At 46.6% G+C, this 26,308-nt stretch overlaps 1 protein-coding gene across 1 annotated transcript in view; it reads right to left on the bottom strand.

Annotated features, from left to right (window-relative positions):
* The window catches only part of COL27A1 (collagen type XXVII alpha 1 chain), a 215,874-nt gene that overhangs the window by 65,570 nt on the left and 123,996 nt on the right, over positions 1-26,308 (bottom strand). The window contains exons 25-32 of the mRNA XM_019540657.1: positions 26,114-26,167; positions 24,249-24,302; positions 19,539-19,592; positions 4,028-4,081; positions 2,395-2,439; positions 2,161-2,205; positions 1,888-1,941; positions 202-255 (exon numbers count right to left, since the gene is read on the bottom strand). Of these exons, the coding sequence (XP_019396202.1) occupies positions 202-255; positions 1,888-1,941; positions 2,161-2,205; positions 2,395-2,439; positions 4,028-4,081; positions 19,539-19,592; positions 24,249-24,302; positions 26,114-26,167 (414 nt within the window). The remainder of the gene's footprint in view (positions 1-201; positions 256-1,887; positions 1,942-2,160; positions 2,206-2,394; positions 2,440-4,027; positions 4,082-19,538; positions 19,593-24,248; positions 24,303-26,113; positions 26,168-26,308) is intronic.

Genomic DNA, 26,308 nt, shown 5'->3' with positions numbered 1-26,308 from the left:
TTAGAACTAGTTTCAAACTTATAAAACACACAGAAATCTCCTCTTTCTCCCCCTGACCTCAAGAGCTTCTATTGGGATGCAAGGCTAGAAATGTGACTGGGCAGCTACTACTCCTTCTTGATTCTACCCTGCTGGGTGGGTGAGGGAGGAATGCAGCAGCAGACAGATGTTCTGCACAAATTGGCGAAGATCACACTCTACCTTATGTCCGATTTCTCCCAAGGGTCCAGGTCGCCCCTGTGGTCCCTGCGGCCCCTGCAAGACAGACACAAAGCTCCCTTCATGCAGCCATTTTAACTTCTGAAGAGCAACCCCCTAAGTATACTAATGGAAAGTATAGTCAGCGTTTTTCTTGGGCTGCTCTCCCTGCAGCCCAAGGAAACCGCAAAGGTGTTCAGGAGAAGGCCACAGAGGTAAAAGAACCAGGAATGGGCAGCAAAGTACTTGAGCAGCAGCAAAGGAAGAGTCAAAAGAACATTTAGGGTCAGAGGAGGTCAGGTGACTGGAGCTGGTAATGTTAGTGTCCTTCCTCTAATCCACTCTCACACATCCCTACTGTATTTCCATTCCTACAGCGACAGGATCCCTCCTTCAGCTATGACAGAGCCTTGCTTTGTCACTCCAAGACTGCAGCCCTGTGTAGTCTATCAGGTTCTGAGCTGACCCCTGGATGGATGGGTTCTGGATGGAGCCAGGCCCTCTTCCTCCATTTTTCTGATAACATCCAAGGTATCCAATTCACCATTCTCAACAACATGGCCTGATCCAGCCCATCCTCCCAAATGCAGAACTCTCTGGGTTTGTCTTCTAACAAGCTGACGAGTGTCTGGCCAGGTCTTTCCTGAGGAGTCTACTGGACTAAGACTATCATCTTTGCCAATCCTCACTGCATGCATTTGGTTTATTATTTAACACTCAGGATTTCCAAGACCAGGACCTTATTGTCTGAGGCGCTATGCAGACACATAGGAAGAAACCATTCCTGCCCTGAAGAGTTTACAGATAAGACAGAAGGACAGAAACTGGGATGGGAAGGCAGGAGTACTATCCCATGTTACTATCCCATTTTACAAACGGAGAGCCGAAGTATTAGGATTCTAGGATGGGATTCTCTTCCCCTGTTAGTCTGATTCTGTCTCACTCTGTTCAAGTCCCAGAAAATCCAGTAACACATCTACCACAGTAATGCACCATCATTTTACCCACAGGACTGAGTCACTATAAAGCATCAAGAAGGAGGAGAACCTACCCACTTTTGACATTAGCTTTTTGCAGGGACTCCAGCAGGTGGAACAGCAGTGGACTGAGGTACGTAAGTTCACGCGTGCGTCTAGCAAGTGGACGACAACGTGGCCCGAAGTGACTTGCTCAGTTTCACAACTCGGGGAGTCTGCAGCAAATTCGGAAACTGAACCCAGATCTCCTGAGTCCCAGTCCAGGGCCTTCACTACAAAACCATCTGTTGTTGCCAGTGCTCCTCCGTCTGCTCAGGTCTGCTTTTTCAGCCATTCCTCACGCAGGCTCTCGATCTTACCTTCAGTGCCCTGGCAGAGTCAGAACCAGTCTCTTTTCTCATTTTCCATGTATAATCTCACCTGATCCCTTTTATTCTTCCAGAATCCAGCCTTATCCCTCCTTCCTGCTTCCCTGCTGGGTCCAGCCCATTCTGTACTCCGCACTCTCCCTGCCTAATTAAGTGCCTTCTTCAGCTTTTTAAGGTCTGCTTTCATTCTTCCTCCCACCTTCCTGGTCCCTGCCGGAAGTCCATCTAAGCTGGATTCACCAGGAGGGGAGGGGGGAAGACTGGGGACAAAGATCTGGCAGAGGAGGAAATGAGAGGAGGGAGAAAGAGCCAGACAAATGAAGGGAGAATGAGAAGAAACTTGCCGGGTCACCAGGAGCCCCTTTAGGTCCTTGGGGTCCAGAAGGGCCTTGGATACCCTAGAATAAGGAAAGACACCATGATCAGCTCCTAACTGTTTACGCCTCCCAGCATGTCACATTCACCTCATAAACATTTAATAAGAGAAACACAGAGGTTTCCCTTCAGCCCATCACTGAGACACTGTTCAGGCTTTTCCTTCTGGGGCAGGAACCAAACCGAAGGACTCCAGTTAAAAATTAGTTTATAAAATGAAATCAAAGGTGTTTGGCACTTACAGGAAAGCCACGTGGTCCTGTCTCCCCAGTCTCTCCCATCGCCCCCTGTAAACACACAGTGACTGGAATTAGAGGCTGAGACCTCGCGGGAACGCTTTGGGGCAGCTTGGCCAGGACAGTCGATCAAAACTGCAGTTCACAGTAGTAGGGACTGTGCATGCAAGTGCGCGCACTTGTGTGGCACTTGGGAGCCTGCCAATTTGCCACCTGGCACCAGCTCTCCCATGGACGTACCTGCTGCCCATCTGGCCCCAGCTTGCCTTGCTCTCCCGGGTGGCCCTAAAAACGACAAAGGCATCAACATCAGCACAGGCCGGCTGTTTAATGACTAGCCGCCCCTTATGCCCAAGCCTTTCTGTCCTCTGAATCACCAGCAGAAAGCCTCAGGCTCAGTCGTTTGCCCCCTGCCAGCATGTTAAAGGGCAGCCGAGTGGCACGTGCCCTGTCTGTCCTCTGCCAGTAGGGAACATCCCTGCCTCGTGTGGCATTTGGAGTGCGTGGGGGCCGCACAATTCAATGTTTGGTGTTTAGCCACTGCTCTTCAGGAAGAAGCTAAAACCCCCAAAGGATGGAAGAAACTCCCTGCCTCTGGTGGGAAGGCAAAAATTGCAGCATATTTAAAACTGCGTTTTGTTCTTCCTTGGCGATCAGCGGCAAATGGCCTAGCCAGCAGAGTCCCTCCGCCAATCTGGGCTGGGGTGGAGGCAAGCGGCGAAATGATAAAAATTAAAGGAGCTACTGAGAGGAGGCACATCCTATGTGATTTCTGGAGATCCCTACTTATAGGGAGTTCCTCCATCCATAGAAAAACTAGGCCATTCCTCAAAGGGAGTTTCCTTGCCAGCATCCATCTGGGGACAGGCCTCCTTAAGAAGCTGCTCAGCACGCTCAGTTTGCATAAAAAAATTCTGCCCAATGCCCTACTCTACAGCAAAGGTAGAGTGTGGGGAGGATAACAGTCCCGTTTGCCTTTGATTTACACTCTGTGGGTGAATCCTTAAGTGAACAGGCATGGCAAGGCTTAGTCATCATGCAGCTTTTGTACCACGCTAACTTTGGGTGATACTAATATAGTTAAACTGGTCAAATGGCAGATGTAGACTCAGTTTAAGGATGCGTTATGCTGCTGTAGCTTGTCCCCTTTCCTATATGGAACTCCATCATACGGAGATAAGCATCCTTATGCTGGTAGGAGTGTCCCTCCACTGGGAAGGCGGGCTGGGGCTTGTGCTGTTTTGACTGTCCCAGTACAGTTGCAGCAGCACAGCTTGTGTGTGTGCAGACAAGCCCCGGGTTACCTTATGGATGCCTCTCACTTGAACAGCTAGGACTTTATCAGGCTCATCTCTGAGCTTTCATTTCTGCTCAATGGCGTATGCCTGGTCATAAGCTTACCCAACATTTCTTTCTTGGGTCCTCCTGGCTTCTCTTGCAGATGGAAAAGGTTTTGGGAGACCTGGCAATTAGCATTGCTACTGTCAGGGCACTGACCTGGTGTGAGCAGATCCTGATGCTGTGAGACAGTGGAGTGGCTGCACGTTCAGGGACAGCCAGGTACTTTAACTCTAGCAAGCCTTGATGGTGGCAAGTGTCAGATCCTGGAAGCTGAATTTAAGGAGGTTGCCATCGTGGAAGGCAACATGCATTGCTACACAGAGGACCAGTGGCTGGGCTAAATGCTGCTGGCATGCACTGCATGCTTGGTGTGAATGGAATTAACGCTATTCAACTTCATTGCAGCCTTCTAGATCCTGATGGCATCAGGAAAGGCTGAGAGCAGCAAGAGGGTGGCGATGGGAGACATCTCAATTCTTTCTTGGGCCAGGAGGGGAGCTATTAAGCACACTCACAAGTGGTTTTATCTTACCTTGACACCTTGTGAACCTGGCTCCCCTGCTGGCCCATCAGGGCCTCTGGCACCCTAGAAAATAAAAACATAAAAAATACTGGTAAAAAAGGAAAGGAAAGAAAAGAAAAGAGAGAGGGGGAGGAGAGAGCAGAGATCCATACCATGACTGATCAGCAGGTGTCTCTCTTGTGCAGCTAACAGAGTTGGCCACAGGGAAGGATCCCAGCTTCCCCCATGCAGCCTGCCCTCCCCACTGCCCTCCTACCCACTTCGACACACTTGGGGCCAGGAGGAGGCTGGCTCCGAGAAACAGACACCCTTTCTTCGCTCCCACCCCTTTGTCCGATTCTTTGCCTTCATCCTTCCTGCTTTTTGCCTACAAAGATGTACAACAGGAGAAGGGTGATGGGAGTCCTGCTTGGTGGGTGATGCTTTTTAGTCACCTTAATTCTCTTCTCTTAACCCTCAGGGTGCTAGCTCTTTACACCCAGATGAATGTGCATGTATAGCATAGCTGTGGTGTTCAATGGGTTTAAAAGGCTGGGTTTATTGGTCTGTTTGTAACATTCACCTTGGAGTGAAGGCTGCTCTCTTGCTGCAGTGCTCCTCATTGCAAGACTCATCCTACTGCAGGTAGGGTGTGTAGCTCACCTGAACCCCAGCTTCCAATGTGCTGGAAGCCCTATCAGAGCATCATGCAATAGCTGATTCTCAAGAGATCAGAGGACCCTCTGGGTCTCTGGTTGGTTTTTGGTAGTTTGCCTCTCCCCACGTAACAGGGCAGAACACTTGTTTCTGTCTTGCCAACCTTCATCCCAAAATGCAAGCTGGAAGAGGAAAACAGGTCCTCTATATCTCCCTAGTCCTACAGTTTTAACCCTTTGGGTGCTGTATGCTTTAAGTCACATCCAGGGCCACATCCCTGTTACTATACATGAGCCCAAAGAGATACGCAAGACCTACTATAAGCTGTACCTCCATAACTCGGATGCTGGGTCCACAGGCCTCCCTTAGAATTGGATGTCCTTAAAGTTCAGTGGAGTAATTTTTCATTAGGTATAGATAACTACAATTTAGACAGCTGACTGTAGCTACCTGCTGCTGAAGGGCCCATACGTTGCTACGAATAGGACCAGGTATTTATCTAATTACAGAATGGGTAGGAATACGTATGGGCTGGCCCAGTTCTGATATGAGTGCTGCTTGTGTGTACAAAACTTCTCTGAACCATGAGTATGGGCGAACCTTATTAATGTGTGAGAACATACCAGGTGTGCATGGTAGTATCTTGCTAAGCGTATCTGTAAGAGTTAAAAAATCTTGGGAATATGAATCTGGTTAGCCAAAACCTGCTGGATCACTCCATTCATATATCATGGAAGTCATGCTCATCACTTAAGATATGTCCTTCTTTTTTATGGATGTGGTAATAGGATAGGACAGCATCTCTCTTAAACAGTGGAGAATTAAAAGAGTAGCCTTAAAATGATCTCAGTGGAACTCCTTTCTTTCTTTCTTTCTTTCTTTTACACATACACACCCTCCTTTGTACCATCCTACTCCAAGTCTAAATTCTGTAATGGTGATAGACAGTAAGAGGAGGGGGGAGGGAGGCAGAAGAAATAAAAGAGAAAAAAAAGACAGCTCAAAAGATGGTACTAATGTATGTCTTACTCACAATAGGACCCTGATCTTAGTTGGAGTTTCTAGGTGCTACTGCATTACAAATAATAAATAATAATACAAAGCAGTGGTAGAAATGTTATGGTAAAAGGAATTCAGAGACTGGGCCAATGCGGAAATAGGGAAAAATAAGAGCCAATTTGCTTAATTGAGATGCAAACTGAGAGCCAAATATAATAACGGAGTTGGAAGCCTATATATTAGCAAAGCAACTACAGTGTGACAGCCCAAGAGAGAGATCCATAAAGGGAGGTAGTGTAATAGCAAAAGACGTAGGGGAAACACAGCCAGTTTATTACAGCAGACAAACACTATCAATATAAAATAATACAGAAAATTCTGCTGTTTTTGGCAAACGCAAGGCTGTATAGAGACAGGATAACCTCAAACCTGTACAGAATGCCAATAAGGACATGGACCTAAATAATGGTCTCTGAAAGAGCTGGACAACAGGAACAGTGCAGCCATGGTGGGTATGTATGGCTGGACACGTGACACACCATTTTAGGATTCTCTTAACCAGGTCCTCAGCTAATACCATTTCTACCTGAGCCACATACACAGGTGTGTGCTCTCAGCACAGTGGGCGCGTCTACATGTGCGCGTTTACTGCATAGTAACCGAAATTACTGTGCAGTACAGACTCGCATCTACACATGCACACCTGTACTGTGCATGATAACTTATGCTGACTTGAGTGTAAATTTGACCACCTTTAGTCCCAAGTCAGTCCACACACAGCATTAATACGCTTTAATACCAGCATGTGTAAATGCCAACCTATTTCCACTTACTGCGCAATATATTTAAGCCGGTGTAAAAGCATATGTAGACACGCCTAGTGTCAGTGTCCCTTTTCAGGTTATAGTGAGGAACACGAAGTTTATTTGTTAATGTTGACCAAAGCCTGAAGAACAGTGCTATAAAACAGCAAGTCATATAAAATCAAGGTTATACACAGAATAAAACCAAAGCAATTACCCTCAGGAGGTCGGGGTGGCTAGAAGACAAGAACAAAGCAATGGTGCCATGCCTGGGGTTATTTTTTGGTGTTAGATAACTGGAAAATTAAGTTTACATGATCCAAAGCCCACTGAAGTGCTCCCAGTGCCTTCAGTAGGTGCTGGATCAGACTGGCCTTAGGATGCCAAGCACAGAGAACATATATCAGTACAAGTGTCCTCAGCTTCCCTCCAGCTTACATCTGCATGAGCAAAAATAGTGCTCAGGTGCCGTCTTTCTTTTACTGAGGAAGAGTCAGTGGAAGTATTCAGGAGCACAACATGGAAACATGGTCAGGGAATGCCAGAGAGGAATATGGTGACAGATCTGTGAGCTGGTGTAACGGAGCTATAGTGAACAAGACAGGGTAGTCCATATACTACAACAGCTGTGGACCAGGCTAGGTGGCACTGGCTGCATCAGTGTGTACAGGTGTGCATACCTCTGTGTGCACATGTGGATTCTAGGAACACCTGGATGTATTTACTTCCACAAGGCTCTGAGAAATAAAAAGTAGGTGATAAGAGTACATGCGAGTATGGAACAGGCTTGGGGTGTGTGCTTCACACAGATATGGTGCAGCATACAAAGTGAATCTTGTCAGGTATCATGAACAGGTCAGGACCCAGCCAAATACCATTTCAATTACCAGGGGCTTTTTGCACTATGAAAAACTCCTGTAACTCTTTATGGGCTAGAGCAGCCACTCAGCTACAGGGAGGCACATGCACACAAGCTGATCACGATGCCTGGCTGGTGCCATCATCATCTGATCCTAGAACATAAGGCTGTAATGAAGACACTAGTCTCATAAATAGCTCAGGATCAGTGGGATCATAGAATCATAGAAAATTAGGGTTGGAAGGACCTCAGGAGGTCATCTGGTCCAACCCCCTGCTCAAAGCAGGACCAGCCCCAGCTAGATTATCTCAGCTTGGTCTTAAAAACCAACAAGGATGGAGACTCCACAACCTCCTTGGGTAACCTGTTTCAGTGTTTTACTACTCTCCTAGTGATAAAGGAGAGTGATGAAGTTTTTCCCAATATCTAACCTAAACTTCCCTTGCTGCAATTTGAGACCGTTGCTCCTTGTTCTGTCATCTGCCACCGCCAAGAACAGTCCAGCTCCATCCTCTTTGAACCCCCCTTCAGGGAGTTGAAGGCTGCTATTCAATCCTCTCTGTCTTCTCTTCTCCAGACTAAATAAGCCCCGTTCCCTCAGTCTTTCCTCAGAAGTCATGTGCCCCAGCTCCCTCACCATTTTCACTGCACCCCCCCGGACTCTCTCCAATTTGCCCACATCCCTTCTGTAGTGGGGGGCCCAAAACTGGACATAGTACTCTAAATGTGACCTCGCTGGTGCCGAACAGAGGGGAATAATCACCTCCCCCAACCTGCTGGCAACACTCCTACTAATGCAGCACAGGATGCCATTAGCTTTCTTGGCAACAAGGACAGATTGCTGGCTCATATTCAGCGTATTGTCCACTGTAACCCCCAAGATCCCTTTCTGCAGAGCTGCTGCTTAGTAAGTTGGTCCCCAGCCTGTACGGGTGCAAGGGGTGTTCCAGGGCACGGCGACCACCTGCAGGCAGTGGCAGCAGTGGCAGTGGCGGGGGCATGGCGGTGGCGAGCGGGGAGCTCCCGCAGGCGGCCACAGCGATGTTGGTGGTGGGAGTGATGAGCGCTGCAGACACCGCCAGCAGCATCGGCAGTGAGGGGGGGTGAGCGGCGACTTCCCGCAGGTGCCGCCAGCAGCGTCGGTGATGCTTTTTGCAGGGGGGCACTGCCAAGCTCAGGGGGTGCATGTGCACCCCCACGTGCATCACCAATGGCCCTAACTGCACTTGACCTTATTGAAGGTGCTGCAGTACAGACCACTGCCCTCCTAGAAGGAACCCCGCAGAGGGGAAGCCTACACGCTGAGGTCTAGGAAATCATGGTGAAGCTTTCTTAGGTGCAACAGCAAACCTTCTGCTTTACTCGGAGCCTCCTTTGCTGTTTGCATCGCTCTGGGCTGCAGAACAGTGCAGTGCTTGTGCTTCACTTGGGGAAATGCGTAACAAAGAGAGACAAGCAGTCCAGCAGTTTGTGCTCTAAGTCAAACTGCCCAGCTCTGTGAATTGAGCTTTTGCCTTCCCTGGGTTGCCGGCAAACAATGAGCCCCTGTTAGGCAGAGAACTCTTTTCCCTAAACTCTGGCACCATGCAGCCATCCGTCACTGCCCCGTCCAAATTTTCAGGAGAAACAAACACAAACAAAGAAAAAATAATATCCTGAGGGAAATTAAGCCCCCCTAGAAGCGTGGAGGCTTAGACCAAGAGATGTGATGCTCTGCTGGATAGAGGGAAGAGGATCCCGTGGTGAGGAGGAGGAACTTTCCTTAGCGGGACTGGATGTGAGGAAGAGCCGTCCCGGATACTCTGACCTCGGGTATGCAGGACTTGCTCTCTCTTGGCTCTGATGGGAGAAGAGGGTCATGGCAAAATTGACCGATTGAAACATGTTTTGTGTGTGTGTGCATGGGGGTGGGGAGATTTTCAATTTAGCACTGGAATCAGCACCTGGAGTTGCTCCCCAGCAGACAGGAACCCAGCATTCTCCGAGCGGGTCGGACCCAAGGCCCATCACGTTCAGCATCTGATCCCCCACAGCAGCCAGGATCAGCTGCTTTAGCAGAAGCAAGAACTCGGTGCTGCCTGCCCCCATGCTACGTTTCATCCTGGTCTCTCATCCTGGTCTCTAATACTTGGAAATCATGTTGATAGCCTTTCCAATTTCACTGTTATTACCTAGGGCTATCAAGATAAGCATCCCGCCTCCCTTTGTATCTTGCTAAATTCCTGGTTCGCTGCCCAAGGGATCACGGAGGCCACTCCAGTTCTGTAAGGCAGGCTCAGGACCAATCTTATTGAGTCTGTACCGGCTCCTCCTTTTCTTTAGACCATTACAACCATTCTCCACAAGTCTCTTTCCCCACTAGCATCTCTGCCAGGCCAGTAAATGGACGGGAAACCTCAACCCTATAGTGTAGTGAGCTGAATTTCAAGTGCAATCTGAAATTCTGCTTTCTTGCTGTGCTACAAAAAGACAAATAATCAGTGTGGACAACGCACACACCAACTACTTCTATGCGGACTGTTTGTCTTGGGCTGAGGCCTAGGTCCTCATCCCTGTTGGGAGTGCTGAAGTGTTATTCTCTTTCCCTGGGAAGTTCAGAGCAGCAGCCTGCTTCATCTACCACATGCCTTATCCTAAGCCCATTCTCCCCAGGCTTTACTGAGCTACAGACAGCCAGACACAGAGACATCGAGCAGGCATCCAAATTAGCCCTGGCCCATACCGCTATTCCATTCGCTTACAAGTCCAGCCTCCTCTGGTCGTAACCCCCCTCCTTGCCTCCTTTTCCAGTCACTCCAAGCTGTATTTGGGGTGAGCAGTCACTGAAATGGATGAAGTCCCCAGTGAGCTCCAGAGTGAGACCGAGCCCCGTCACGGCGCTGCAGCGTGGGCAGCGGAGCCTGAGACCCCCGACAAGGCAGCCTGTCAGTACGAGCTCGGACACGGCAGTGTTTAAAATATTGTAGTTTCTTCCAGCGGTGCTCTGTCACCAGGAGCCCAGGATCCATCAGGACAACCCCCATTGCAGTGGTCACCTGGCTAATCCCACTGCAATACGCTCCGTCAGCCTCTGACCTAAAGAAGGTGAAACCAACTCTGGATGGAGAAACAGATGATGAAAGCCAGACTAAACGGCTTTCCCTAATTCACCCTGACAGGAAAAGCTACATTTAGCCAATTAGTTAAATCTTTTGAACTCCTTTCTTCTGACAATGGCAGTTACAGACAAGTGAGGGAAAACGTGGCCAATCTCCAGGAAATGTTAATGCCAGCCAGCTGCAAGGAGCGGGACCTCCAGTGCAATGCATTCTCGCTGCAGACCAGGGGCCTGAGCACAGCCAGGGGAGCTGTGATTGCTTAATGCCAGCTGTAAACTTGGTCCCTAGTGAGCTAGGAGCCAAGTCAGCTTAGGTCTCAGGTAGAGGTACCCAAGCCAGGTACAATCTAGACATATTTTGAGAATGGTGGATTCGGATAGTCAAGGTTAGAACTACTCTTATGGCAACTTCATCCCTGTTGTCAACATCTCGTGAAGTGGCCTCTGCTGTGACATTAGCTGCACAACCTAAGGTGTCATTTAACACATTATAATTATATTGTAGGAGCTCCCAGACACCATGGCTGATAAGATCACTTGTGCTGGGTGCTAACGAAGGCTTATAACTTACATTGGCCAAGAGAGAAAAGAAAGGGAGGACTGAAAACAGACTATGATCTCCATTTTCCAATATGAAAACGGAGGCACAGAGAATTCTAGGCCTAGATACTGCAAATTACTTAAGAGCATGTGTAATGACTGCTGATTTCATAGACGTCTGTGGCACCTAAGCTGGAATCCACTAAGTGACTTGGTCATACAGGAAGTATAGCACAAGCCGGGTACTGAGTCCAGATCTCCTGATTCCCATTTCAGATCATTAGCCTCAAGGCCAAGCTTCGTTTCTATTTAAACAAGCTCCTGGCCCCTTTGGTTATGCAGGCTCCATGGGTGGAGAGGTGGGGAGGCATGTGGCTCTGACCTGGAACAATACCATCACTTTACAGTTCATGTGCTTGACTCCAGAAGCAAGTGGGGCTTCGCCATTTTAACCGGGGTTCGCACTGACACCGCAGACCCCAAAATGAAATCCAAAGTGGGGGAATGTGTGTGAGGAAAGCCTGCTAAATAAAACTGCTGAAGTTTGTTAGAGTCCTACTTCACAGTCCTACTTAGTTACATTTCTTGTTTAAAACTCAGTATTGTGCCTCATGGGCTATACAGGGGAAGCTCAATGGAGATGTAGCTCCTAAATCATGTAGGCCTATTCACACATCATCTTGTCATGCCATATTTACTTGTTAGTCTGTTAAAAAACCTAGGCTCCTCTGACTCTCACAAGTAAGCTCAGAGTACAGTATCACTGGCAAGTGTGTGGCCTCAGTCAGTATTACCTTCAGAGAGCATCATTAGTGAGCAGCCCTGTCGACCAACTGAGATTAAACAAAGTGACAAAGTTGTTCATAAGATGTGGATGTCACTAGTTCCCAAACTGCAAAAGTTCAGTCTCAAACTTAAGGCCTCAGGTTTATTTCTAGTCTGTATTAATCAAGTAGAGATCTACCATAGTGTTACAAAAGGGATAGAAAAGACCCAGCAAAGGGTTTCAACAAGGAGGACAAAACATATGTCTTTTTAAAATGGTGATAAGGGTCAGGTAGTGGTGAAGGAGAGACCGTCAAACTTTGATATATCAAAGAGAGAGAGAGACGCACAAAACCTGCAGTAGGTTAGTTCTTGCCTCCTGGTCCACATACTAAATCCCCACCCCTCAATGCTAGCGGTATCTGGTAATGCACACCTTTGGCACCAATGCCTGATGAAAGATTTATCTGGAAGTATTCTGGGGTACTGAATTGTATCTCTGTATCCTGGGGATAAAAAGCTTCAAGAAATCTAGAACTTTAGTCTATATGCCCTGTGGCTCCTGCATGCTCCAGGTAATAAATAGGGAACAAGCTCAGCGTTTCTTGAAAGGAAATGTGGCAACCCAAGTACTGGGAAGATGTGTGGAATGAACAAAAGCTTTCACCACTGCATCTACTGAAGGACACTTATGCGGGCAAGGTGGTATCAGAGACAAGACATTCCTCCTGGAAATCCAAAGCATCTGTTCTCATCCCAAGTGTCCCTGGTTTATTACCAAAGGTTCAGCCAAATGAAAAAGATCTTGGTGCTTTGACTGAAGTCATCAGATGTCACAGTGAATAAAACCATGAGCACAGCAACTGCTGCTGGATCTGCCCCTGACATCTGCAACTAACCTGGGGAGCATCCCTCCCCACACTCACTGTCAAATGCACTAGAGACTGATGCTAGAAACATGAGTCTAAAATGTACTAGTAGTGTTAGAGACTCCTGGCACAAGCAGAGGTCTTCCCCTGGACTGTGGGACCAAAATGTTTCCCAGAGAATGATGCAGACTATATATAATTGAAATACTGCTCATTTGTGATGAGGGTTCAGGTACTTGTTGCTTTTGTGGAAAAATACAGATTACCCTCTGTCCACAATCCATGCCCCTACCACCTCAATGGTCTTCATATAACGAGACCATCCTTTTCCAAGGGAGACTGACTGTAATACATATTATATTAGGCCAGAAGGTCCTGTGCAGCCAGGAGGCTTTCATGCCAATCTTTCAGCCAGCTGAAAGGTCACTAGAGAGCAAAACAAGATGCTTTTCCACCTGCAGGTTGCCAGCAGCTTAGCCCTGCCAGCCCAGGAATACAGGAGTGATTTCAGAACCCAAGTTCAATTAATTCCACTTTGCAAGATGCCTGAGTTCAAGAAATCCTTGAAGCCCACAAAGCTTCAAGCTATAATGTGTATCCAAATAGCAGCAAGAGTCAGCCTGTAATCCCGGAGCGTGCATGTTATTCAGATCTTCACTGATTTTACCTGGATATTGTTTGATCATTGGTAGTACAACTGCAATCTAGATATACTCAGCCAGTTCTGGCTCTGGACTGCAGCTCTTTTGAATTTGTTGAGTAAAATCCCTGGACTACGGAGAGACATCCTGGCGGTGAAAACAGGCCCGGATTTGAAGCTAGCCAGAAAGATTTCAGCTGAAGGCTTTCAGATTGTGTTGCAAAGTCATAGCTTCAGTTGATATTAATGCTCCCATACAGGTTCCCAGTTGGTTTCAGGGTTGAATTAAGAAAGGATGATGAAGCCAGGCATGTTCCTGCTGTGAGTAGTTGATTAGCAGGAGCTTGCTCCCCTGTACACTGTGCACATTATGGTCTGTTGATTCATTAGCTGAGTGGGGCTTATTTTCCCTGGCAATGTCCTTGGGGTTCCTGGGATGTGTCGCTGATGGTGTGAAGAGCAATGAAAGGTAAAAAATGTCATAGGTTCCTCTGGTTTTAACATTTGTATTCTGACATTTCCAACATGTCTGGCTGTTTTCATTTATTTTTTTAATCCTAACAGGTGTCATTTTGTAAGTGCCAGACCTCACAGGTCACGATGGCCTCATTTAGGAAGATCATCTTTGGAACAGTGGATTTAGAGAAAGAGAAGCTATTGCACAGTGACAAAGTCAGAATAATGTTTTCAAAGGGAAGCACTAAGCAAAAATGTGCTTACTGTTTACAGATTCTGAATACCTGCAGCTTCTAGTCTTCTTAGCTGAGATAGCGGGTGTTTAGCACTTCTGTATATCAAGTACTTTTATTTAGGTGCCTAAAGCAAAGACAATTCAAATCTCCACTATAATGTCTTCAGCACTAGGTCCTCTGCACAGCCACCACTTAGTACTAGCTTTTCTTCCAGTCAAAGAAACTCAACTATGGAAGCAATCTGAGTTCCTTAATGGACTAACAAATTGCCACATTTTCTGATCTGAAGTGTTAGGTAGTGAGTAGCGTTTGATAGGAAGAGAAGCCAGCTAGGATCCACTATGGATCTAGGAGTCTTGGTATATCACAGACTCAGTATAAGTCTGCAATGTGATGATGTAGGGCAAGTGCAATTTTAGGGTGCATCAGTAGAAACATTAGATGCAACACACAGGACCTGATAGGGCCTCTTTACTTGCATTGGTTAGGTCTCATCTAGAGTACTGTGTGCAGTTTAGGGCTCTACATTTTAAAAAGGACACGGAGAAGTTAGAAAGGGTCCAAAGGTGAGCAAGAAAAATGATAAAGGGCTGAAGGCAAGCCATGTGAGGAGAGGTTGAAAAAAATAAGCCCATTCAGCCTGCTGAAAAGGTGCTTAAGAGGGGATGTTATAGCAGTCTTCAAATACCAAAAGGGCTACCATACAGAAGAGGAAGAACACTTTCTCTCTCCTGTTGCAGAGAGCAGGATGCTGACCAATAGTTCGAAGTTGCAGCAAAAGAGTTTTAGACTGGATATTAGGAAAACAGTCTTCACTGGTAGAGCAGCAAGGCAGTTGAAAAGATTGTGGGAAGTTGTGAAATCTCCGCCAAAAGGCATTTAAGAAGAGGTTGGACAGGGATGGTCTAGAAGTCGTTATGCCTATGTTGTCCTATGGGTATTTCCAATGCTTTTGGGCTATGCCACAGGGGCCTGGGAAGGAATCCCCTCCCCTGCTGTGTGCATCAAGGATCTTTTTTTTTTACCTTTCTCAGAAGCATTGGGGGTTAGCTACAGCGAAAGCTAGGGATTTTGACTGCGGTGTGCCCATGCTCCTGACTTAAAGCTGGAGGTTCCTGGCTAGAGGGTCTTGTCCTGCTCAGGGTCAGACCGATCATCACATTTGGAGTCAGGAAGGAATTTTACCCCGTGGTCAGACTGGTACAGACTGTGGATGTTTTTGCCTTCCTCTGTAGTGGGGGTCATGGCCCTCTTCCTCGGCTCTCTTGAACATATTTTAACAACCATCGTAGCAGAAGTGCATTGGCTGCTGTAGTTCACCCTATGTTACCTGCGGCAGGTTAGGGTGTTATGCCTTGGGTTCTGTCAGGGTTGACGTCGCAGTTTTACTAAGAGGTCAGACAATGGATTGGTACAGGATGGTTTAGATATGAATGATCTTGCCTCTCGCAGGGGGTTAGGCTAGATGATCTCGGGAGGTCCCTTCCAGCCCTACTTCTCTATGAGTCTATGAACTAAGCAGTTAACTTTAATCATGCAAGGTATGGGGCTGTTCAGCCTAGAAAAGAGAAGACTTTGTGGGTGGGGGGAGTTTGGTGGCAGCTTACAAATGTATCAGGGGAGAGCATCAGGGGCTAGGTGAACAACTATTCAGCAAAGTGCCCCAGCTGACAACCAGGAGCAACAATCATAAACTCCTAGAAGAAGGTCTCAGACTGGATATAAGGAAAAACTTCTTCACAGTCTGTGTGACCAGACTCTGCACTAGACTCCCAGCCGGGGCAGTGCAGGCACTTACCCTGGAGATCTTCAAAAGGAGACTGGGCTCACACCTTGCTGGACTTATTTGACCCCAGCGGTCTTTCCTGCCCAGAGCAGGGGGGCTGGACCCGGTGATCCTATGAGGTCCCTTCCAGCCCTAAACTTCTGTGAATCTGTATGCTTAATTCTCCTTACCTTAACTTCAAGCACATGCTTAAGTGTATTCTGAATATGGATGGACTTAAACACATGCCTTAAGTTGAGTTGGGCCCTCAGGGCAGAGAGAAAAGGAATATTGCATTTGTAGAGGATTCTACACTATTGATTTGATGGCTAAATAAAAAAAAAAGGAGGAGGAAATGATACTCTGTCTTTGTAGTAATAAAAGGAGAGTCATGCTTTTTAAAAGGTTTTCTTGTTTAAATTGCTATTTGTATCTTGACAATACAATAGCTTGAACAGCTTAAATACAGACTCTAAAAGACTGCATTGTTCCTTACAATCAAAACCATATTCACTATTTATGTTTTCTTCAAAAGTGAAATTATTATAATGAAGTATCCACAAACACAGATCAGTGGAATCCACAAACATCTGGCAGAGAGTTGCATTAATGTTTCCATTCTGAATTGAATTATGTCTCTTCTGTGGACTATAATAGAGGGGGAGCTCTGCAAAGGGCAGTGTCTGAAATTACAGCGAGGGGATCATTTCCCAAATCCTCAAAAACTCAAAGAAACCAACAGCCTGAGTGGTGAGGATGCTTAGCAAGGAGGGAACACTAGGCAACTGAGAAAGAGGCAAACAGAAAGTTTCCAAGGCAAGAGAACCATTAGACTGAGCAACCCTGTTGCTCATAGGGGTGAGCTCGTAACTGTTAGACTGAGCAACCCTATTGCTTATCACTCAGGTTATCATTCGACAGTGACCTTTGTGATTCAATAGCAAAGCTTTAATTCTCCATTGCTCTCTATTGGATGGTGCAGGTATTCTTTAGAAGGGATATCTGTCACTCTCAAAGTCTGTATTTTTAAGAATCCTATTCCTATTAAATGATAAAGGTCTTTTCCATGAGGCAAGTATGTCAAGCTATACACCACCATATATCACTGGTTTGAAAGACAGGTTCTGCTTAGGATGTGAGTAGTTAGGTGAGCTGCAGAGCACTACCTGCAACTGCTACAGACAAACAAATGACACCTAGCTGATTTAACCTGAGTAATAAGGGCCTATACAGACAGAAATGATAACCCCTTTTCTTTCCTTCACAATGGCTCCTCAGCTCCCTCCATGTTTTGTTGCTCCTGGTCTAAAATGGCTTTTTGCAGGACTTTGCAGCCAGGCCAATGCCTGACTACAATTTTTAGTCCTTGGGACTTTGATGTGGTTAGAAGCCTGGGCCTTCTCAGACATGAGCAGAATTCTTGAATGCAGGAATGTAAAGGAGAGCACAACTGGGATCAGAGCTGCTAGGTTTGACATCTGGAAAGGAAATGCAGCTCAGCAATGCCAAGCAACATTTCTATAGCATATGGTACTTCATTGCAGAAAGGAATGGACCTGGTAGGAGAAGCTGTTCAGAGTAGTCAGACGGCTGGCTGCTGAACTGCTCCAGGGAGGCTGGCACCTTCTTTGCCTTTCCCTTGCTTCAGTGTGATGGCATCTGACACCCAGCACCCACTGGGATTAACTGCATCTTTAGAAAAGGGCTATTTCACCTCTATGTAAAGTTGCCATTTCCTATCCTCAGTCCGTCTATCAACATACTCATTTAAGAGACTAATGCACTAGTTAGGGCCTACAAATAGGTTCCAGCCCCTCTACACATCACATCCCACAAACAAGTTAGTTCCTTATAGAAACTGAATCTATTCTAGGGTCCAGCTCTCATTCCAACTGGAGGAAAAATTCCCACTGGAAATCAAGAAAAAGAAAGAAATAATTAGCTGCTGTAGTTCTACCCCATTAAAAATGGAGTTTTACCCAGCAGGATAATAAATATCACCTTCATCAGTTCTAAAAATCAGAAAACCTGCAAGCTGCTCAACCAGCCTGACTCCTTGTTGTCCAAGTCAACTAGTTCAGCTAGAGAGTAAGGCCCATAGGGCCATCCCAAGCAAGTCTGAGTCTTGAGGCAAGCAAGAACCAAGTAGCACAGTTGTGCCCAGCCGGCTGCTGGAAGCCCAGGGCACTTTTACCCAGATTAATCGAGTCGGCTGGAGCGTTCTAATCCGAACGCTCTGGTTTGCTGCAGCATCTTGTGTATTCAGTGTCTCATGTTTCAAAATAGTGGTGGGGCTGCCTAAACTAAAGTTCATTGAACGAGCTTCAGTTAAAGCACCCCTGCTGCCATTTTGCAATGTGGGATGCTGAAGACGTGAAACGCTGCGGGCATTTTAATTAAAGCGGCTGCAGTCTAATTAAAGCCCCCGCCCATGGAGCATGTGTATAGGTTCTCCCAGACTTGGCTCATGCAATGGGGTGCATACTCCAGAACTAGAAGCTGAGAGAGAGAGAAAGGGGAAGGAACTTGGACTCCAATCCTGCCATTGCATGCATTAGAGTACTGAAGATTACACCTGAGCTAATATCTCTGAGGGTCTCCAGGGAACTCCACAGAGCTTGTGCAGTGGCCAGGGCAGGGCTCATCCACAGTTTCCAGCCTGTTTAGCTTTGCCGTTGCGCATCAAGGTATTCATTCACAACCTTCCTCAGAACGAACGTCTCCAGTTTCTCATCAGTCACGCTCATGAATACCCTGACCAATTCTATTAGTTCCCGATGTGTAACACAGAGAATCTGCAGCTCCCGAGAGATTTCTTCAGAACGGGAGTGTTGGAATTACAATGTGAGGCCTTCACAAGGCAAGGTATGGAGGCTGTGTGGGGTAGAAAGGAAGCTGGTTTCTCCATCCAAAACCCAAAAGTGGACACTGTGATTTAACTGCTGGGGTAGGACATTGTTTAGTGGCCTTCTAGCATGGCTTTTAGAACTGAAAACAATTCATGGTTACATAATGCTGTGATTATAAAACTGTCTCATCACATTAATCCTTTTCATTCTACCCAGCTGGTTAAGGAAAAAATTAGCTCTGGTATAGGGAAATGAATACGAACATTGATCCTAAGTTCCCCAGGCAGGAATTGCTGCATGAAACGGTTTAGAAGTGTAGCCTGTGGCAGGCAGATTATAATGTTACTCCAGCCCTAGCCTTCAACACTAAAATATGCAAAAGTAAATACTTTGAGATCATTAGAAAGAAGGCCCACACAAATACAAAGAAGTCTCATGTTCTTGCAGTCCTCCACAAAACCCATGTGCAATCACTAGCCATTAAAACTTTGCAAACATTAGCTGGGTGTTGAACCAGAAGGGGGATGGGTGAGAGCAGAGGGGTTGGGAGCAGGGGGCATCAAAGGTATGAGCAGGAGCTCTTCCAGTCATCTAATTGAAGCTTTCACTCTTCCTAAATTCATCATCACTAGACTTTGTATTATCCAGCTACCCAAGAAAGTGCTGTCATACCTGACTGGGAACCACAGGTAGTTAGAAAATGTAATGAATTTTAACTTCGTGCCTTCTACGGAAACCCCAGGTCAAGACACCGAGCTTGAAGCTAACACTGCCCTTATATTTTAGCTGCATTAACGTTTTCTTCAAGGTTCTTGTGCCTCCAATAAAGGCAGCTTTTCTCTTCAACAGTTCATCAGCCAAAGAAACAGACCACCCTCCCCATATATCTTGACATCATCTCTACTTAATACTAATCCTTATTTCAAGGAACTAAGGCCCTAAATTTCTCAACAAAAGGTTGAAACAGGAGAGTTATGGAATTGATACTTAGTTAGCAACTGCTTACCCGATGGCCTTTGACTCCTCTTATACCTGGGGGTCCACGGACTCCGGCAGGGCCCTACAACAGGAAAGGGATTTTAGAGGAAACAAATGGAAGGCAAGGAAAGGCGACATACAGGGGTCAAACCAGAGAAAAGATTTATACGACAGTCCAGAGTTACATACTCGTGCACAACCTTCATGCATTTTAGCTATACACGCTTGAAATACAAAGTTGACGCAGTGAGGGCTGCCAAAGATACTGCCATGTCTTCAAATCTTGTAGTGCTACCAGGTCATATCTAGAAGTGTGGCTTCGTGAATATATCAGTGATCTTTAGTTTATTAAGCTCTTCAAGGCAGGGATCATGACTGAGATTTTCAAACCTGTGTCTGAAATATTTGGTGGCTGAATCTACAGAGGTGTTGAGCATGCACAGCTCCCCACTCAAAGCTTCTAAGAGCCACTGGGCATGTCTACATGAGACAGTAAAGTAGTTATCTGTGCAGTAAATGTCTCAGCATCTGTGCATGCACCCTTGTTAGGCTATTAGGAATAAACTAATTTACTTTGCAGCAGGGTAGTACTTGTATTTACTTAAGAGTAAAAAACTCAGCAGCAGTGCACATCTAGACTCTGGCTAGCCCTGTACTGAAGCACCCTTGTGTCCCATCCAGCCCCTCCACTGCACATTGAGCTGGGGGGAACAGCCCCAGGCTGGCAGGCTGACCCCTGGGGTTCCCTGCCAGCCAGGGCTGCTCTGCCCTGGCTCAGCATGCTGCAATCCTGGGTGCATGTGCAGATGTGTGCTCAGCAGCAATAAGCTCTGGAGCGATAAGTTCTGGAGCCTATTGCTGCACATTAATAGGATGTGCCTACTGCTTAGCACCTTTAAAAGAAGTTAGGTTTATTATTTAGGTAAATATAGAATCAGCCACCTTAGTTTAGGCACCCAGCTTTAAACTTTTTGGCCAACTACAGATGACTTGTCTTTAAGTGCCTAGTGCATTCTTGGTGTTGCATAGATAATCATCCTCAGATATGGAGCTCCTTTTATATTACCAGGGCTTTGATGGTCATGCCAGTAGTTGCAATAAGATCTCAGAGCTTAGTCAGTGACCTTGACATCTCCTGTGTTAACATCACAAATGCAGGAAATATACAAAAAATGAAATATTTTCTTGTTAAGAGTCTCTTAGAACTGCAAATGAGTTCAATTAGTTTACAAGGATTAGATAAATAACCATGCATTTCTAGCCTGTAACTTAAATAGTGTATTAAAAACTGAGAATGACACAGATTCCATATTTACTCTCAGAAATTCCACGTTTTGCTATTTATATACTAAAGATTTTGCCAACTGTCAGGCCCTGAGAACTCTGCTGAGAATCCAAACAAAATCAGATTGTGATCCTTCTGCTACTTGCATCACCACCACTAATAAAGCTTCTGCTTTTGAAACACAGTTACCAGTTTGAAAAGTATAAAAGTGCAATGCATAGTTGCTTTACCGACAGTACCCAACACGGAATAGATTCCAGCCCATTCCCTTGTAGCTGCTTGATCTACAGCATGATCTGTAGTAGAGTCTTTATTTTTTGGGTGAAGGGAGTGTATGTGACTGAGTCACACAAGGAGCAGCTGGTTCAGATGCACATTTTTAGAGTTATTTTTGAGCATAAACACACATTAAAATGAAATACTCTGTTGGTATTTGGAAAATCCTACACATGAAGTATTTTGCCCATTCCAAAGAGCTTAGGAAAAAACCTAAATGCACAAAAAAATCACTCCAGCAGTAAGACCTTTCAGGACAACTGGCTCCCACACTTAGTGCTTCAAGGAGCTATTAGTCAGTGAAGGTGGATGACACTAAAGTGATTCCATAAATTGTTACAGAGGCTGTATGTTAACACAGGAGATGCATCAGAATGGGGCAAGGGAGTTTGTTTAAAGGCCAAAATGGGTTGAAACTATGGGTAGAGTTTCATGTCTATCAACTACAGCTCTGCTCTCCTCTCCAAACCAGTGGAGTCATCAATGCTACTAAGGCTCAGTGGGCTACTCTTGCCTCTAAAGGTTCATTCAACAAGAAGAACAATAAGATATAGGTCTGGTTTCAGAAGTAAATAATAAAGGCTTGTTTGGAAGAGAAATAGGCAGCAGCAGCTGGAGGTAATAAGAATGGAGATTTACTACCAAGAGATTGATTCATTGCCTGGCTGGGTAATATGGCCTATCTAATTAGGACTTCGCTTTTGTTTTAAGTGAACTTGTGGAGAAAACATTTTGCTTGGATGACACTACTGGTTATTTTATGGCAGGAGAACAGGTTACTGGAGGAAGCTACAGAGCTTCCACCCTTCAGATGCTCTCAAGAGACCTTTAGAGATCTGAGGATGTGTTGCTTCCTTTGGGCAAGATTCTGGTGCTCTTACTCATGCCAAGTACCATCTTATACTGCATGTTGTCCCCCAACTCCCACGGTGCTGCTGGCGATGCACTGTGCTGTGCAGCGTTGGGAAGGGTGGTGCACATGCCCCCCCCAACAATTAGCAGGTCTTTGCTATTGCACAACCTGATCTCTGCTGAGAGGGAATTTAGGGGCTTTTCTCACCTCCTTCCTCGTCCCCTGCACTCAGGCAAGAACGAAGACATATATCTAGCTAATGCATGTATTTGTGGCTCAAAGAGGTGCAGGGTAGCACCCCACCTACAGTGCAGCTGGTGCTGCCAGTGGCCACCATGGATGCTGCTACAAAGAACAGGGAGTAGTACGCTGTAGTGTGATGCCTTGAGTCTTCAGTCACATCCTGCAGCTGAAAGCCAGCTGTGGAATCAGCTGCTGGCCAGCCCAGACCCTCTGGTCAGGGCAGGATAAGCAGGCCACACCTCAGTACTGCTCTGCTCTTCTGACATCTCAGGCTGCTTAAAGACATGAAAAAAAATGGTGCTTTACTTTCAGCTTGTTGCATCCCTGCACCAAGTGCAGGTCATGCCCAGAAGAGGCACCATGTTAGTTTAACCGGGCTCACCCAATGCCTGTATAGATCGGGTGCTTCAGCGGGGCTGATTGAATCAGCTATTCGATAAACACACCAAAAAGCCCTGCTAAAGGGCCTGATTTATACAGATGCTGGGGAGCCAGGTTGAACTAATGTGCTTCCTCTTCCAATAAAGCGGGTTTTTTTCTTTTTCACATCTGTCAGTGCCCCAAGAGACTTCTCTTTATGTCAGTTTTAGGGATACATCTATAAACTGTTACTGTTGTGTGCCACTGGGTAAAGTGTTAAACTCCTGGTACCCAGCCAGTTAGCTGCAGTTGGCAAGAACAGTGACCAGCAGCATCTGGGAGCTGTCCGAGTGGGCAGAGCTGTCAGCAGTCTTTTGGAGGCCTAACACTTTGGCAGTGATTGGACCAAAGAAATGTGACTCCTAACTAACTAATTTGTAAGAAAATCCACACATGTGGAGGGACATCAGTTAGTTCCCTGCACTTCCCTTCTCTCTGTACAACTGTCTTGTTATTTCTAATCAGTAATACACTATGCTGGAGAACCAGTGGCAGTTCTGCCAGCACGACAGCAGGGCTGTTGTCCAACCAAGGACTGCAAGAAACTAAAACCCGAGTAAAATCTGCCTTCCTGCCAATTCCATGCTCCGCTCACAGCTGTTCTTGTACCATGGCAGCTCTTCCAAATAAGGGGTCCACCTGGCACCAGCTGCTCCGATGCCCCACGCTGTATACTGCACATGTGGTACTTTCTAGTGACAGGCTCCAAGGCTGCAACAGAGAAGGATTTCTGTGTTGTCTGAAGGCTGCAGACACAGTGGAGCCAGGGCCTCTCTCTAAGGAGTAGTGTCCCACTTCGAAGTTCAGGACTTGGATTCAGGAATTTGTCTGTTCCCTTACAGAAGAATGAGTTGCAAAAGTTTGGATTCACTTTGGACCTAGAGCTTCTGCTGCCTTTAAGGATTTCATCTCTCCTTTCAATCTCAGGAGCCCAGTGACCCAGGTAGGGGCACTGCAATGGGGCAGAGACACTTCAGGAAATGGTGATGGCCGTTACTAGAACACCTGAAATGTTTACAGCAGCCGGGCAGCTCACTGCAGTGATCACAGCTGTCACATGCACTGCTCTACTGTGTTAGTGGATGAGCTTGTTTTCAGACAACTACAGTCTAAATGAATGTGGGATGAATTTACTAAGTCTCACATTCTCCCCGCCTCCATTCTTCATTAGCAGCTGAAGGTAGATCCATCCATGCAAGGCACCAAATAAGCCACGTGGCACACCTTGCACAGCAAGGCAGTGTGCTGCTTTGGGGAGAAGCAGAAATCTTCTGCAGGTCTGCTACATCAGCAATCAAATGCACAAGGGGCTAAGAGCCTTTCTGCAAGGCACCAAGCACCCTGTAACCTTTGGCCAGATATGCCCGGTGCCCTGCGGCATCAGGCCTGCAGGCAGTGTTTATAGCAGAGTCCGCAAGCTTGTGGACTTGTCCCCATAACTCAGAGTCTTACTGAAGTTAGTGCTGTTCTTTGCCTCATCTTCTTGCCCTCACATAAAGCATCATCCCTTCTTAGTGTTTCTTTCTCTAAGTCCTTTGTGCTACCTTTCTCAGTGTCTCTTGTTAACAAACTGTCAATTAAACCTATGGCCAACACAATGGCCTTGGTTTTGAGCACAACACAAACTCTGTGCAGTTACGAGATGACTCGGTTTTACTTACTGGTGGTCCAGGAGGTCCTGAAAAGCCAATTCCTCCTGGTGCTCCAGGATGCCCCTACAAGATAAGAAGAATACACAGCATGAATTCCATGGAAATCTCTCCCTTCTCCCTTGGTCAGTGGAAAGAGCAGGGGACAACAGAAACTAAGGCAGCATCAGTCACTTGCCAGATCAGACCAGCTCAGCTATTTTGCTAGGGCAGAGTTGCTCAGGGACAGATGTTTCAAGATCTCGGCACCCTCAACTGGGGCTACATTTTTTAACGCACTCAGCTCCTGCTATGGCTACAGTATGAGCATCTAGATTTTCAAAACAGATTGCTGCAGACTGTGAAGGTATGCAAGTACGTCCTTTTGTCTTGCATCAGGCCACAGAGGGAGGCAGTGGCAAAGGCGTAACGAGAGCTCAGGTGGTTATTAGAGCCGGCCTTTCGACCAGGCAGGGCGCTGCAAACAAGAAGTGCTTCAAGTGCCCAAGTATTTTGCGGTTACCTTTGCTTGGCACAACAGATCCTGACTTGTTGCCTTATAGAAAATGCTTCAAAGCCCAATTGTTTTTTCAGGTTGTGGACACATGACAAGTCTCTTTAAAAGCACTTGGCTGGGATGGTTTAGTCAGGAACGAACCTGCCTTGAGCAGGCTGCTGGATGAGGTGACCTTGTGAAGTCCCTTCCAGCCATACCTTCCTATGACAATTATGACAAAGCAATTTACCCCAGACTCCAGTAAAATTGCTCTGCAGTGGGTGCCTCTCCATGAGATGTTTTGCTGAGCATTAGGCGAATCTAATGAGAAGTAAAGCATCAGTACCTACATGTGCACAGCAATTACTGCACAGTAGATTAGTCTAATGCACCATTTTGTAGTACCTGTAGATATTCCTGGTCAGCCTAGGTGGCAGGGGCGACAGGGGGTAGGGAGAGCTGTCCTGGCTTGGCGGGACGCTGCCTCCCAGCCACATGAGATCAGGATGGGGCTGGAAGCAGCTGCTTACCAAGCTGGGACAGCTCCCCCTGCCCCCAGGGCTTGGGAGGGGCTGGCTCTGATTTCCCTGTGGCTGTCAGGGAGCTGACGGCTGAGCCCAGAACAGTTTCCCCCTGCACAGATTGGGGCTGCCCCAGAGTCGGGAGGGCTAGGGGCTGGCACCTCGGGGAGCTTCGAGCTCCCCCTGGCTGCTGCAGGCGGACAGAGCAGGGCAGGAGCAGCCCTGGACTGAGCTGCTCTGTCAGGTGCAATTTGCTCCCAATGTAGGTGCACATGTAGACATACACTCGGGAACGCTTGGATGAGCCTGAATTTTCTGCGGAGAAAATTCAGGCACATTAATTGCATGCATAGATGGACCCAGGAAGGAGGACACATATAAGCAGTCCTCCCAAAGTGGCTGCCCAGAGCAGGCACTGTTACAGAGACTTGCCGCTAGGTGGCAGGGAAACAGGCTGCATTGAGCAAACTGCTGTTCCTGGATGTAGTGGGAGCAGATACGCATCAAACATTTTCAACAGTTAATTCTACCCTGGATTGGAGTGATTTACTATGTAAATAGATCTGTGTGTTGTGTTTGCTCCACTTTCCCTACATAGGAAACAGGTCATGTGTCTACACCCTCAGTAAATAGAAGAGTAAATGGAGTGAACAATGCTAATAATCCCGGTGGGGGAAATGATTGGAGGTGTTTATAGCTCAACACTGGTCAATCAAATACCCACCCTCTCCATTTCCATGGAAATAGGAAGAATTTGTAGTTATTAACATTTCACAAAAAGGTTGTCCGGAGCTGTAATTTCTATTGAGCCGTCACCACAAAAGATGGGGAGGCATTAGTCAGATAGAAAGTGAGAGAGAGAATGCAGACTTACTCCTTACCATCGACCCCTTGACTCCTGGTGGGCCCGGTGGGCCAACTGAGCCTCGGTCACCCTAGGAAAGACAAAAGTGCATAAAGTACAATAAGTAATTTTGTTAATGAGTGCTATAAAATGACAGGGTGGGAGAATGGGGATGATAATACAGCAGTTGAAAGCATGGATGATTCACACATTACAACATCTGCTACTCCTA

Source organism: Crocodylus porosus, unplaced genomic scaffold (assembly GCF_001723895.1).
Source record: "Crocodylus porosus isolate Cpor-Errol unplaced genomic scaffold, CroPor_comp1, whole genome shotgun sequence".
NCBI classification, from domain to species: Eukaryota; Metazoa; Chordata; order Crocodylia; family Crocodylidae; genus Crocodylus; species Crocodylus porosus.
The sequence above is the reverse complement of the archived record's forward strand: the minus strand, read 5'-3'. Positions and strand labels throughout refer to the sequence as shown.